Genomic DNA, 15,831 nt, shown 5'->3' with positions numbered 1-15,831 from the left:
GAAACTGGGGGAAGAATTGCTGTCCAGGAAATGATCTGATAAGAGAGGACTATGTTGTAGCTGTGTAATGGATGCAGAAAGCGGTTCAGAATAGACTCTGTTCTGACCTAGGCTTCCCCAGAGCATGAAGCAAACTCTTTGTCCCAACAAAAAGCACTTTTATTAATTTACTGTGAATTCTGCTCATTCACATCCAGCAAAATCTTTTGAGGGAGGATTTACAGTCACAGACCTTATCAGACTTGGAGAGGACACAGGCCAATATCTGCAAAACTTGGCAAGGAGTCTTGGAGACTCATGAACCAATTAAGCAAACTGTCTCCTGAAAACTCCACTCCACTTTCGCTCCTCTTTTATTTTTTCTGGGAGGAGCCATTCATTGTCTACCTGTGGTCTTACTTCCAAGTCAACCTGTTCTTTAGCTGCTCTCTTCATCTTGCAACTCTGTGCATGCGCACACTGGGAACAGGCTCCAGTTGTTTGTCTGCCTCACTGAAGTCTGATTCTGAAGGCAGCTGATAATTGGCATACAGTTCTGCCCTCCTCTCTGCCTCCAACACAGAACCCTCATCAGAGCCTTTCCCAGACTCCAGGACTGGCCACGTTCTTCCCCAACCTCCTCACTGTCCGAATCAACAGACTCTCTCAAGTTCTCAGGACAAAAAAGAAATGTACTATCAGACATGCAAGAGTCTATCAATGTAAGCTTACAATAAATTAGAATTAGTTAATCTGGGTGTATTTCCTTTCTGATGTACCTAGTGGGAAGGCTTATAATTCTGGAAGAAATGGATTATCTGGACCTATAAAAGTAAGTTTCAGATCAGACTTATCACATTTTATGATTCTTTGTACTAAGCATTTGTTAGACTCAGATTAAAATGTGACCATAGAATCAGTTGTATAACATCCAAAAATACATTGATGATCTGAAGTCCTCAAAGTGGTGTCTTGAAGTACCGTATTTTTCAGAATATAAGACGCATCAGAGTATAAGATGCATTTATATTTTGAAGAGGCAAATTTTTTAAAAAAGTTTTTGCACTCTGCAGGCCTCCCCAAAACAGCCCATTTTTCACAAAAATGGGCCCATTTTTGTCAAAAAAAGGACATAAATAGCCTTTAGGAGGCTTGCAGAGTACTCCTGGGAGCTGGAGGAGAGCAAAAACAAGCAAAAAACGGCCCATTTTTCACAATAACGGACTCGTTTTTTGTAAAAAAAAGGGGGGGGCATGCATAGCCTTTAGGAGGTTTATAGAGTGCTCCTGGGGGTTGGGTTGGCAAAAACGAGGTAAAATGGCCTGGTTTCACTCATTTTTGCCCTCCCCAGCCCGCAGGAGTAATCTGGAAGCCTCTTAAAGGCTATGCATGGCCATTTTGGTGAAGTGGATAGGGTTTCAGAAGGCCAATAATGCTGTATTCAGTGTATAAGACACATCCAGATTTTCACCCTCTTTTTGAGGGAAAATGGTGTGTCTTATACTCCGAAAAATATGGTAATGAATAGATACTACTATCATGATAGCATTAGCTTACCTTAATTTTCTTGCAAACATGAGCGTGGAATATATTGAGATAATGATAAAATGAATATTGATAAAGTTTCATATTAATTATCAAGGAAATATTTATTGTCCATATTTTATAGCATTCATCTGTCCCATAGAGAAGAAAAAATTGCACACCCAAGTCTCAAATTTGTCCTCACTTTGTAAAGAAGTGAATTTCATGGGAAAATATAAAATTACTTTCTAAATAAATCTGTTCAGAACAGATTAAAGCAAAAAAGTTTATTTTTTGTTTTTGTTTCTTTTTATTAGTGATGTGGGTTGTTTATTAATCAGTGTTTAACAATGTAATTACAGCTGTTTTTAGTCACACTAGACAACACAGATGAATAAATGATCTGCAAGTACTGGTGTGTGGAAAAAAGGTAATGAATTCTTTTCAGAAGCCCATTAATTTACTAGTAATACATACAGAGTATGATGAATTAGAAAATATTGTATACTTCCTGAATATTGCAACAAAAGTTGCAAAGCATTTAATCATTCTGTTTCCCTTCATTTATTTCTCTTCCTGTGGCATCATATGTCGAGATAAGATTTTTTTTTTTACTCCAATAAGGCAATCCAGGGAAAATTTTGCAGCCTATAGAGTGCTTTTAAAATGGGCATTGCTGCATATCATTTTCTCTGGAAGCAGCTGTGGCAAATGTTGATGCAAACTAATTAATTCTCCCCATTAAGGCAACAGCCTTAGTGCCACTTGGCCAAGGCCTAGAAAATTAAGCTTAGCTCTTTCCACTGTCCTTAACTACCCTTGATGCAACTTGAAAAGGAAACAATAGTTAAGTACAAGGAAACCTTTTGAAGATCAATCTTATCTAACATGAAGGACCTTAGTTTTTCAAGCAAATGTATAATACCTCATCGTACTTATACTGGTGTAATGGCTTTCATGGCTGGTAGTTCTTGGGCAGTGTTAGCCTTTAAGTTTAATGATGGTGGTCTAGACCAATGGTCCCCAAGCTTTCCAACTTTGTGGACAGGCAGTAGTGAGCAGAAGAGGGGGATAGTAACAGGGGGCTCAGGATTGGTTTCACAAGCGCAGCCTAATCTGATACATGCACAAATGGAGCTTTATGTGCTCGCCCACCACTTGAATGGTAATCCTTGGACCAGTGGTTGGCATCCCTTAATTTAGACCACAAATTTCCTGACATTTTGCCAGCAGCTACCGGAGGGTGATGGGTGGCTAAGATGTCTGAAATATAAGGAAATATAAATAAACTGTGGCTGGCATGCTCGGAGGCAACTGAGCAGGCATTGAGCTCCTGTCTTTATAGTAGACTACTCTGCCTATGAAGATGCCAATTACAGTTGCCAGCAAAATGTCAGCTATTCTGTGGTCTAGACCATGGTCAGGAACCCCAATTCTGTCCAATTTATAATTATTTTGTGATGCAACATCTGGGAAGGAAATATGCCTATGTCCACTCTTAACCAAAGGTTCGTAGGCCATTGTCATCTCACTATGTAGTGAAAGCAATGGCTATCAGTGTGCATCCTGGCTTTTTCTTTGTACTTGTCTTACCTTGAAAATGAGTTCTGTTCATGGTTTGTGATATTTTGTGAACATTTTTCTCACAGAGGCCTTTCTGAGAACTTACACTATGACCTCTCCTCTCTTCTCTCCTATCAAAATCCCATTTTTTGGACTTAGCTCATTAAGAAGGATCTGCTAAGAAATTAGGCTCTGCTCTCCCTCATTGTTGTGTCTACATCTACAATTATCTACCACAGATTGGTCCAATAAAGCTTAGGCAAGGCACCAGAATGGAATTATTCATTCCAAGTTACTTACAATCAATCAATCAATCAATCAATCAATCAATCTCTCTCAATCTCTCCTCTCTCTCTCTCTCTCTCTCTCTCTCTCCCTCCCTCCCTCCCTCCCTCCCTCCCTCCCTCTCTCTCTCTCTCTCTCTCTCTCCTTTTCCCTTGAAGAGCCAGTGCTTCCGGTTTTGGCTGAAATGCAACTAGAGTTTCCTTTACCTCACTGCCTTCACTTGTCTCTTTTCCTCCTCTCTGACAAAGATTTCAGCAATTTCACCTTCTGTATTTCCCCCATAGTGGAAAGACATTTTAACAGGCTCTATTTTTCAACTCTTCATACCTCAGACTTGGTGAATCTAGATGCTGCTACAGATAAGGCCTGCAATGCTTACCTTGTAGACTGATAAATATATTTGAGCTACCTGGTTCTTATGACCAGTCCAAAGTCTGGACCAAATAGCACAGCCAGATGAAAACTTAACAGAAGATTCAGGAAAGATTCAATGCTTACTGTTTTTCTTCTTCTTTATCTTTGACCTGGAGTGGACAACAGAAGTTCAAGATGAAAAAATAACAGAAGTTTGTTGACAGAAGTGGACTTCTCTTTGAATCTCCACTGTTTCCATGTTTTGGAACTCAGAAGAATTGACAATATTTCTCACTACTCATGCTGTTATAATCCTAGTTTTCCACATGGAATTCAGTCCTGAAATTAGCTATTTGCCCTGCCCATCTGCTTGGATTATTCATTTTTCCATGGCCATGGAGCATGCCTGAACCGGTAGTAAAAAAAAATTGGTAACCCGAGGGAGGAGCCAACGTTGCAACGACACAACCTGCGATCTCGAAGTCCCGAGATTGCAGTCGATACTTTTGCCACTGGACAGTCCATATGGACCTAAACCATCCCTCACAGACAGTGATCGGGAAGAATATGTCTTGCTGATCTCAGGGATCCCACAAAGTACCTGATTGATCCAAGAGAAGTTCTTCTAGCTGGCGACAAAAGCGCAGCCACAAGCTGATGAAGTTGGGACAGCTCCAGAATGGAAGGAAAAGGAAAGAGAAAGTGTGTACAGCTGGTGAGGAGACTTTACTGTTTTAAAAGTGACTGCCCGAAAAAAACCTTAAAGCTAAATTAAATTTGAGAACAGAAGAAATACCGGCGAAATTTAGCTACATTGGATTGCATTGGAGAGTGTATTATCTTTCTTTTTAAATGCTATTTTGTGCAAAGCTTCTTAAAGTGAACGGATTAGTTTTTCGTCTTCTACTTTTTTATTTTTATAACCTATGGATTAAAATTCTTTTTTTCATTTCTATAAGAGTTTTTTTCCTTTTTTCTATTTTGTTTCATTTAAGAATTTTACTTTTTTTAAAACCTGGAATACAAAAAAGATACAAAAGGCATACAAAGAGAGCTATAACATTAGAGGGAAAGGAAGCAACATTGCCACTTGGAGGCTGGAGGTTTGAGCCTTGGAAACATTGTACTTTCACTTCTCTCTTTGATCATTCCGACTTTGGGCTTTATGACCTTGCAGCTTGTTTCCAGAGAGTGATAAGAGCACGGGGTGTTTATGCTGGTGTTCTTTTGAACCTTATTGCCAACAGGAGAAAAGTGAAACAAGGTCTTATTGTGAGAGATTATAAATGAATTTGTGCTTAATCTAATAAAAAGCCTTGAAAGCCAGAGTGGCAGTGTTTACCAGTCAGAAGAATGGCACAACATCAACATCAAAAAGAAACTTTAACATTGCAAAAGATAATGTTTGAAATTCAAAAATTATTAGAAGTATCAGAGATAATTGTGGGGAAACTGGAATATCTAGAGCATATAACAGCAAAATATGATGGAGAATCTCAATTGGAAAAAGTGGAGGCTAGAGTCCTAAAAATTGAAGAGAAAAATTAGCACAAAGACAATTAATTTGTTGATATCTACGGTGAACAGAGTGTGGTTGGAAATGCAGAGAGTGGAATATGGAAAGGGGAGCTAGGAACTCTACCCCAGATGGCAAGGTACAGAAGAAGAAAAAAGAGAAGAATTGATGTATTTAAGGAGAGAAATTTTATCAGAAGCACCATTGATGACCAAAGATATGCTGATTAAAGAAACAGATGGAGGGTATCGAGATTATATAAGAGATGCAACAAGCAATGAGCTGCGAAGAGAAGTCCGCACAAGTATTATTAAGGGAATAATCAGAACATTAATTCCACAAATGGTAAAAGACATAAGATTGCATTATTACTGGAAAGATACAGGTTGATATATGAAAGCTTATAATAAAAAATTAGTTAAACTTAGTTAAATTTAGACCATTATGTAAAAAAATGAAGTGATAATGGATATGGTTAAATAAATAATTGACAATGATAATAATGTATACATATGTAGTGGTTTGATAAGAATTAATTGGATATGAATGGTAAGTGGTGACTATGAAAGGAAGATTAGAAATTTTGTTATGACATAAAAGCTAATAATAAAAAATTGAATTGAATCTAGTTACACTTTGAGTATTAGGTGAAAAAAAAATGTTATGAAAAAAATTGGTAACCCACCACTGCTACAGACCTTTGCTCTTCTAAAAAGTCTACAACTATCCATATAATCTATGGATTTTATCCTTTTTCCCATCTTGTAAGATATACTTTTTGAAACGTTTCTTGATAATTAGTGGATACTGACACATTCTGTATCATTTTTGCTGATGAAATCCTTTCTCACAGAGATTTACACATTGTGATTTTTACTGAGCTACACATTTCTATTCCGTGTTTTTACTCTTGGATGTTTTCTGAAAGTCTAGGCACATTCTATAATCTTACATAAAGTCCAGTTGTCAGAATTGATCGTCTTTAACATGTGATTTTGTATTTTTAGTCCTTTCCTGTGTAGTACTGCTATGCATATTTGATAGAAGATGCTTGCTTCTGGGCGATTGTCTAACAATAGCCTGAAATGTAGACATGCATGTGATATCATATTTCAGCTAATGATCTTACCTTCGCAAATTGCAAAACTTGTATACACATTTTCATCTCACATTTCCTTGATGCTTTATGAAGATCCTCCTTGGCATATAACACTCTGATTTATTCTTAATTGGGTAATGGTAATGTAAACTGCTGATAGCTGAAAATGCAAATGATCTGCAAGCTCTAGTAATGAAAATCAAGGAGCACAGTAAAAACGTGAGACTAAGATTAAACATAAAGAAGTCTAAACTCATCACAACAGGTGTGGCAACCGGCCTAAGAATTGACAATGAAGATATCAGCGTGGTTGATAGCCTTTTAGGATCAGATATCAGCAGTAAAGGAACAAGTAGGGAACAGAAGTGCCACATACCAGCATCAGACAATTAGGCGGCCTTGGGAAAAAATATTTAAATGCCCTGAAGTGTCCCTATCTACAAAGATCAGATTTGTGCAGGCAATGGTTTTACTTGTGATACACAATCAAAGTAAAAATTGGACTTTGAAGAAGCAAGATAGAAAGTCTATTGAAGCCTTTGAATTTTGATATATATATATTTCCCTTTAAAAAATTATCGGACAGGAAGTTCACTAATCTTCAGTCAGAAGCAGTTTTTGAGTTAGGTTTGCTTGTTATTATATTAGAAGTCCTTTATTCACTTATGGTGAAAGGAATGAACGGATGGAAATAAATAAATAAATAAGTCTCTCTTTAATCAACCTCAGCTGGTAATAATATGCAGATGCCCGTATTGTTTTCCTCATTACAGTCCCAAAAAGGTTTGGCAGATTTTTTTTTTAATTAATCTCTCTGGCTTACAACCATGGGATTTTCTAGTGGTCTCCCATCCAAATATTACTCACCTCCAATCGGCTTAAGTCTTTTCAAGAACAGTAGTCACGTAGTGCTGCCACCTGCTGTCAAGAGAAGTAAATAAGGGAAATAACTGAATAAAAACTAGTACATGATAAATTCTCCCAGACATTAGGGATTATTGAGGGGGGATCCTTTGAGACTTTGTCCTTTGTTGTGCTATTTTAGTTGCCATTTTCTGTTTTATTATTTGTATTTATATGCATAAATACAAATTCTAAAATGGAAAATGTTTGTACATAAACTCAAATTTGTTGTTTGATGATGATATCGAAGTGTGTGTGTGTGTGTGTGTGTGTGTGTGCGTGCGCGAGTGATATTGTACGCCTCCTAGAGTCATAAGATCTGATTTGGCCATCTTTAAATAAATCTTTAAATAAAGAAACAAAATAAGCTGTTCCTAGATAAAGCTATTTATATGTGGAACAGATAATAGCCCTATTAATGTGCAATTTTAATCTACAGTACCTCTATCTCTACAAGAAATGGTTTTATGGAAGATGATAAAGATCATTGCAAGATCTTTGTGGAAGTGATTTGAAGAAAAAGGTTGAAGGGGTAGTCTAATAGGATGATTTGCTTGAGGAAGCTCTTTCAGGAATCTTTATGAAGAAAAGAAGGGGAAAGAGGATTTGCTTTAACATGAAGCAGAAAAAGAACAGAAGACTCAGGAATTGTTCAGGTAAAGTGTGATAAGCCAATAGAGAAGGATCACTCATTTAAGAGAAGCAAAGCCAGGCAACCTATGCAGTTTTAAATGGATAAATAGTGGTTGAACAATTATAGCCAAGTCCAATGCAAACAGCAAAAAGTAAGATGACCAAATAAGAGGGGGAAAAAATACAAAACCACAACAATGGAAGAAGGAATTCTATCAATTGTTAAAATACATATTTTATCCATTTAATATTTTCTGAAAAGTTTTAAAGAGAAAAAATATTGCTATACATGTTAATTATTGGCCTGCCTGTATGCACATTTATTTTGGCATTTAAAAATTCCATTTCCATTTTGCTTGAGTTGCATTTAGCAAGATATTATTTTACTTTTAAAACTATACTTGGATTTGTAAGCATCCTATTAAGCTCTACATGAAATAACTTCCAGGATGCAGATTTCATCCTTGAAGACTGAGTCCAGTTTCTCTATGCCTTCACTGTCTTTTTAAAGGTACACAGCACACAGTTATCCATCTCCTAAATATCTTGCTGTCCTCTCCCTCTTTTTTTAAACAATTAATTGTGCCTTGGCTTCATATTTAAACAGCGGTTGGGCATCTCCTTTTAAATATTTATAATATTCGCTTAAAAATATCAAATCTTTCTCTGGAAGGAGAAAAGAAGAGCTCGTAAAACCACCAAAGTTAACCAGTCAGCCGCAAGCAGTGTTACTTGGAATCAAAAGGTTGTGATCTATTTCTCTTCAGTTGAAGACTTTATACACATGACAATACAATGAACATGTTTACATGGCAACTGACCTAATATAAACTGCTTCTTCATCATTTAAGGCATGTAAGCAACATGCCTGCAATTTACCCTTGTAGAATTTGAGAGCCCTACAGCTGGAATAAATAAAGTTAAGTATCTATAAATTCTGCTGGAAAGAGGCTTCCGGGAGCCCTTTTTCTAAGTCATAAATGATAATAGTCAATGTCACTGTTTATTCGTATGCCATCAGCATGTTCAGATAATGGGTTGCGATAACTACTCCAATATCCATTGGCGCTATGTGGGAAATAGTCCATTTGTTGAAAGACAGGTTTTTCACTCAGTGTTATATACATTTTTTTTCTCAAAGTCCCTATGATTTTACAAAATTTTATCTTTAGATAAATACTCATATTGTCTTTCTCTCTTCCTTGCTTTTTGGGTCCTATTTGGGTCCCAAAAGACAAATACGCACATTAAATCTTAAAACAAAGCACCACATTCAGTACTGCGTTACTTTTAAAATATATTAATCCATATTGAAAACATTTATCCCTTCCAGATAAATTGGAAGAACACTTTACAGAGGCTGTGAATTCTGGGACTGAGCTCATTATCCTACTAAAACAGAATGGCTTTGGCTTAATGTGTTGTGTGAAGCCACCCAATTGTGATTTACTCAACAAACCATTGTTAAATAAACTTCAGCTTAGGGTAAATGTTGAAACAAACAGTGATCTCAACACATGTGGATAGTAACAGGTTGGAAAAAAAGAGATTAAATAAGATATCCTCAAACCAATATAAGCCACCTGGGAAAGCAAAGAGAAATCATCAAAGCCATTAAAAAGCAAAAGTAAGACATGTGGACATGTGATGCGACGCCCAGAAAAATATGGTATACTTTTCCTCCAGGGAAAAATTGAAGGCAAACGAGGTCCAGACAGAAGAACGTCATGGCTTCCAAACCTAAGGGACTGGTTTGGACAAAGCTCGGCAGCACTTTTTCATGCGGCTATTTACAAAAGTTCCGTGCATCTGTTGACATGATCGCCTATCTCCGGTGACATATATGGCACAAGAAGAAGAAGAAACCAAAATCCTTCTCATATTCAATCATTTGTTCATCAATATTCAGAATATCCTTCATAATTCATTGTTATGCTTCAAAAACAAGTGTTGAATGTAATCAAGGGCTATTCTATCACAGGTCTTACCTAGTCAAGTTATCCCATTCAATGCTTCCATATGCAGTAATAGCCCAGCAACCAGGAAATCCTACTGTAGCAAAGTTTGGATTAGCTATCAATTTGAGGAAACCGTCTCTGTTAAGCGAGACTCTTCTGAATTTAGTGGTGATTTGGTTGATAGTTGTTGAATTCTACATATATGAGCTATTTCCTTACATAATTGATTAGTACTTGTTTGGCAGACCACCATGAAATCCTGGAATAGTTGAAACAACAACCCAGAAGGCAAGCTACTTTGGTATTGTTCCCAGAAAACAATACGTGTTCCTTAAATCATGAGAAATCAAGTTTAGCTGTAGGGTCATTTTTATCTTTACCATACATATACACAGAACACTCTGCCATGTCTTGGACATATAGTCCAATGTTTTCTGTGAGAAGACTTAGGATAAAATCACAACTACATTCTGCAAAAAAGAGAATTAAAATGCAAGTGTCTTGATAATGAGCCATCACGAGAATCATCCAGGAAAGGAACAATGTGGTTTCTAAGGTTGGGACGAAAGTCTTTCTGCTGCAAAATCCTCTCCTTTCCTGAAAATCTATCATCTTTCTCTGTGAGAGCTGAAGAACTAGAAATTGCTTTTATGTGTATGGTACCAAGTGTCTTACCTTATTTTAGATATAGATACATTGACCTTCAATTTCATAAGAAACTGTTTATTTTCTGAATACAAGCCTCCTAGCAGCAATTGAAAGGTAAATAGAGTGCACTACTTAAAATGTACTTTATTTCTGTCAATTGTTATGTCATTAATAATTGGCAAGGTTATCTGTGTCTAGAAATCATGGAAGAAATCTGTACAACAAAAATATGTTATTTTCTAAGTACAAACTCCTTGATTTTCTGTTTTTGTTGTCTTTATACTACAGCTAGGCAACAAATTTTGCTCTTTTGGTCTATAATATTCAGTCAGAAAATAATACAATTTTACATACTGTACATATGTGTGCAGGCAGTTTGTAAGGCTCCTGTAAGCTGGAAATTTAGTTCCCTTTTAATTCTTAATCAGGTCCAATTCTTAATCAGTTCTTAATCATAGAGCAGTGATCAAGTGCTCTATTTGCAGATTTTCAGTATTCTTACAAAGCCTACTAAGTTACTATTTATCTTTAGGGAAGAAAAATCAGAACATGGTTGGAAAAAAATCCCCATAAAAATAAAAAATAATAATTAAAAAAATAAATATTACTAAAGTTTGCATTTTCTTAAAATCATTTTCACACCCAGAAATTCAATTGTTTCCTTTTACAGTAAGAAATTGGGTTCTTTAAGAAAACAACTCTGTCTTGCTGTTGTTGACGGGAAATAAAAAAAAAGGATTTGTTTTATATTCAATTTATACAAAGGCATTACTAAGATTCCTAAAACAACAGTAAGATGTTGTTCACCTTTATGTTGCTGAGAAAGCATGCTTTGCATCATTGGGCTGAACTTTAAAAAACTGACAACTTTCTTTACAAAAGAAAGCAATAAAATTCTTGTCTTGATTAGAAGTTGCCTCTACTTGAATCTTCCAGGAGGAAAAAAATGCTGAATAGCAACTAGCTTTATGTCATCATTAAACTGATTTCTTCACACACACTGTAGTGCTGAAGACAGTAGAAAGCACTACCCCAAAAATATTGCTGGTGAAAATAGTTTTACTTTGAAAAAAAATCAAGGAAAAAATATAGGTTAAGTTTTAAATTAAATGTAATGTAAATGTTTTACAATGGTTACTTCAGAAACAGAACCAAATATTTTAGTACAGATACTTGTAACTGGCAGATCAAATGAGGTGACATATTTTTTTAAAAAAACTTTTTAAAAAATATATATATTTTTAAAATGTCCTGATATTCCGAGTACTAAGGATAGTGCAGTTCAAAACCTATTTGTATGTTAAAGATTGTAATCAAATACCCACGGCCACTTATTCCAATTTTAGAATGATCTACATACAAAAATATAACCTCATTTGAGTTGTGGAATAGTATTAGCCAGTTGTGGACAGGGATGTCAGAAGCTTGAAAAATAACTCCCGCTACATCGAATTCAATTTTTTGAGAAAATCATGCATAAAAAAAGCAAGAAGAGGATCTGAGGTCAGGAAATAATAATGACACTGATGTATGTGATTTGAGCCGTAATAACATCATCAGGATTTGTATTTTGCTGACTACTCTGCTATTGTGTGGTGCAACTCATAAACGCACCAACAGAAGCAACTTGGGGATTTTGCCTATATAGGAACAGGCACACAAGGGCTGTATGAATCCAATATTTTCAAGAGAGTCACAAACATCTGATGGAACACCCGTCCCCAAAAGTTATCTGCTCCAATTCCAACCGTGGCAGCTTTAGAACTGAAAAGTCGAAGTTGTGTCTGCGTTCACTAGCGCGCGTGCTTTTGGCGTGTTACACTTTCTGAATCACTTTCCCTTATTTCAAAAGGCAGCTTTGCGAACCAACTTAACCTAGAGAAGGGAGAAAAAACCTTCGCGATGAGCAATGCTCGTCCGCACGAGAACGTAAACAGACAACTCTCTCTCTTGTTCCACTGCAGAGTCTGGAAAAACGCGCGGGCGGGGATGAGCACCCCCGCGGCCTTTTGGGGACACACACACACACACACACACACACACACACACACACACACACACACACACACAGCCGTCTCGAAAGTCCGCTGGTGGGTGCCTTAAAGAAAACGGACCCGGGAGTTGCTCCCCGGATGGATCATCCTTTCTTAAGCAATTTAAGAGCATTGCCACCGTCTTGCAGACTTCCCTCCCTGCTTTTTCTTTTCTTTTTCCTGGCAATCTATCGTGGACGGCCAAGCAGAGCTCCAAGAAGGATGGGGGCCCAACTCCAACCATTTTTTTTTAAAAAGCGGGTGCAGCCCGGAGACCATGCAGCGCCCTCCCCCGCCCCAAAAAGCGCCTCCTGTTGGTCTTCCCTCCGGGGAGGGGAGCAAAGGAAGACGGTCGAAGGAATCCCCCCCCCCCCGGCCGCTTCTCCTCTACTACTTGGTCATCCCGCAAAGGACGGACGGAAGGAAACAGGTATACAAGCTTTTCTCTCCCAGAGGGAGCACCGCTCAAGGGCCGGGAGAGCTTTCCTTCCTTCTCGCTCGTCCCGCAGGAATACGAGGGAAAAAAGATAGGAGGCAGCTGCTTGGCTCTTCGCGCTTCTCCTTCGTCTCAGGAGATTCTGGGCTGGGTAGCTGGAGGCGTGGCCTTCGACTCCTCGTGGAGCGAAGGTTTGGCCAGCCCAGCCGCTGATTGGTGGCGTTTCTTCTTCTTCTTCTTCTTCCAAAGAAACATGTCAGAGCTTTCTTTTCCTGCTACAAACTTGCCCAGGCTTCCTCCTCCCCGGCCAACTGCGCCTGCTGGAAACAGGCACTCCAAGGCAAATTACAAGAGAACCTGAGACCGGCCGCAACCTGACGCTTCCTACCCGTTCATTGGGAGAATCGTTTAGCTCCGCCTCTCAAGATGGAGCGATTCGTTGTCCGGCGACCGTGATTCCGCTTTCTCTTAGGTTGGCGCGGCCTGCCAGTCATTTTGAAGGACGGGCTGTTCTTTCTCCATTGGTCCTGCCCCTTTTCTTGCCTCCTCCCTCCCCCCCCCCCGCGCCTATTGATATTATTGGAGTGTGGAGCGAACGGTTCGGTCTGCAGTCGGAGACTTGCAGGCAGCAAATACGGAGAGCGGAAAAAGCGAGCCGGGAAAAGCGAGAAGGCAGCCACGGAAGAGCTGCGTTGAAACAGCGCTGCACGTTAAAACACATCGCAGCCGGAGCCCTTAGATACGCACCGAGCAGCAGCGCTAGCCAGTCGCGGGAGCAAGCAGAAGCAAACGCCAAGCGCAGTCTCTCTCTCTCTCTGAATGTATATGCATAATATCCTTAGCTTGATTTAAACACCTCCAGCTCACGCATCATGGTTTTTCAAACTAGGCTCCCTTCTTGGATTATTTTGTGTAACATCTGGCTGCTTCAGTTTGCACACACGGGGGAGGCACAGGCTGCGAAAGAAGGTAAGAGGATGCTGGCCACAAAGTTTATCGTTCCTACCCCCCCTCTTTTTCTTTTTTCTTTTTCCTCTCCCCTCCCGCTACGAGGGCTTTTTCGGGACCGTTCTGGAGAAAGCGACTTGCATTCCGCTTCCCTTGCTACCCAGACGAAAGGAGAGCGTGTCGGGGGCACCTTTCGCCCCGTGCCGAGCGCCTCTCGCTTATGCCCTTCCGTCACGAAGTGAAACCGACGTGTGCCCCCCCCCACCTCCCCAAGGCATTGATCAGGAAGGAGAGAGAGATCGGGATCGCGCCCCGATTGTGTGTTTTGCATCCGAGACTTACGCCGCATTTTCTGAACTGGGTTAGCTGCGCGAGGGGCCGCACGTGATGAGAAAGGTCTGGGAAGGCTTTGAATCTCCATATATGCCAGTTAGCGGCGGGAAGGGGTGTATGTATGGAAAAGGGAGGCAGAGCGGTGGGTAGGATCCTCGGATAGGTTCCTCTTATCAGGGATAATTTTATAGATTGATAGATTAACCCTCTCACCTCTCGAAACACATCTGGCTATGAGGCGATTCCCTCCCGGCTTCTTACACCGCCGGAGTTCGGGATGGGGAACGGTGGGGAGGGGAGGGGGCTGGTATGAAGCGACAGACCTGTTCCAGGACTGCAGAGGAGTTTCGGTCCCCTAAGAACGTATCGTCTTAAGGATTAGGGAGGGTGGAAAAATAAACTGCCTTTCCTTTGATAGCCACCCGTGTCACCTGTAATAGCTAATAATAAAGGCCGTCTGTTCCGTTTTGTGCTGGTGGCCTGATCGCATCTCGCAGGGCGCCGAGTTTTAGCCAAACGAGGAGCGCCCGCTGAGTAGAAATATTTGCATCACGTACGCAGACAACGCCGCGTACCTCTGTATAAATGCCGCGTTCTTATGGGCGCTGAATGGACATGACGACCTCCCCACCCTCAGTCGCTCGCTCTGTACATAATATGTCTCTGTGTATAGACCGATCCAGCAACACATTTTAAATTTTTTTTTGCAAGACCGATCGGGGCTCCGAAAAAAACCCATATTAGTGCCAGATCTATTTTAAAAGGGACAATTGGAAGGCGCTGCTTCTCTATAGGCAAAAGTCGTATGTTTTCTTACTTGGGGAGAATCGAAACGACGTTAAAGACCGAGGAAATGATTTTTTGGGGTGGGAGATTGAGGCAGCCCCCTCTTCTCCGTTTCCGGGGACTTTTTTTTCTTTCTCCTTTATTGAGCTATGGGGAGCATCGAAAAAAGCATGCTTTCCACTAATCAATTGGAAATGGGAAAGCGAGGCTCTCGGGGATGAAATAAACGTTATACATAAAATGGAAGTCCATATGCACGCCTATGCTGGGGAATGGGATCAAGCCCACTTGAAAACTTTATCTGAAAGATGAAATCTCTTACCTCGGGAAGGGAGAGAAAGAGGCTGAGAACAAAACTCTGGAGTAGGGGTGAGGTACGTGGCGGAAAGCAAGCGGCATCTTCCCTCTGGAGTCCTTGAGTGGCCGTGCGAACTAATTGAAGGTGTGTGATTTCACATATGCTTGTAGTGCTACTTTGAAATCGCCTGCTAATTTAGGAACTGGCTCTCATTTGACCGAGCTGATCAGAGAAAGGGAATTTGTCTAGGAAGGAGCTCTGATCTCTTGAGAACTGTCACGTTTACCTGGGCGAGGCAGACTCGCAAAACTTTCGGAGTTGTTTTCGGACTCTGAATACCTAAGAAGGATCGATCCTCAGTTGCGCTCATCTGTTTTCTTCCTCCTTAGGAAGGGAAGAAGAAGTGCATGTAAGGGATCGGAGTTCAGATGCTTTTTTTTTTTAAAAAAAAAGAGGGGTTAAGAAGCCCTCTTGAATGTGTGTGGTGAAGACGCACGATTTTCCCCCCAGCCATCCTACTGGAAATCAGAGTTGA

General features: G+C 39.7%; 1 protein-coding gene across 4 annotated transcripts in view; it reads left to right on the top strand.

The window, feature by feature from the left end:
• Positions 1-13,385: 13,385 nt before the first annotated feature.
• EPHA7 (EPH receptor A7) overlaps positions 13,386-15,831 on the top strand; it is a 181,405-nt gene continuing 178,959 nt past the window's right edge. For 2 of the 4 annotated variants that reach the window (XM_081940978.1, XM_081940977.1), the window contains exon 1: positions 13,386-13,900. In XM_081940978.1, the coding sequence (XP_081797104.1) occupies positions 13,804-13,900 (97 nt within the window). In that variant the 5' untranslated portion in view covers positions 13,386-13,803. The remainder of the gene's footprint in view (positions 13,901-15,831) is intronic. The other 2 variants (XM_081940980.1, XM_081940979.1) reach the window with 1 other exon arrangement.

The sequence above is a fragment of the Natrix helvetica genome (genome assembly GCF_964273705.1).
Source record: "Natrix helvetica genome assembly, chromosome: 2".
Lineage (NCBI taxonomy): Eukaryota > Metazoa > Chordata > Lepidosauria > Squamata > Natricidae > Natrix > Natrix helvetica.
This window is presented reverse-complemented; position numbering and strand designations above follow the sequence as displayed.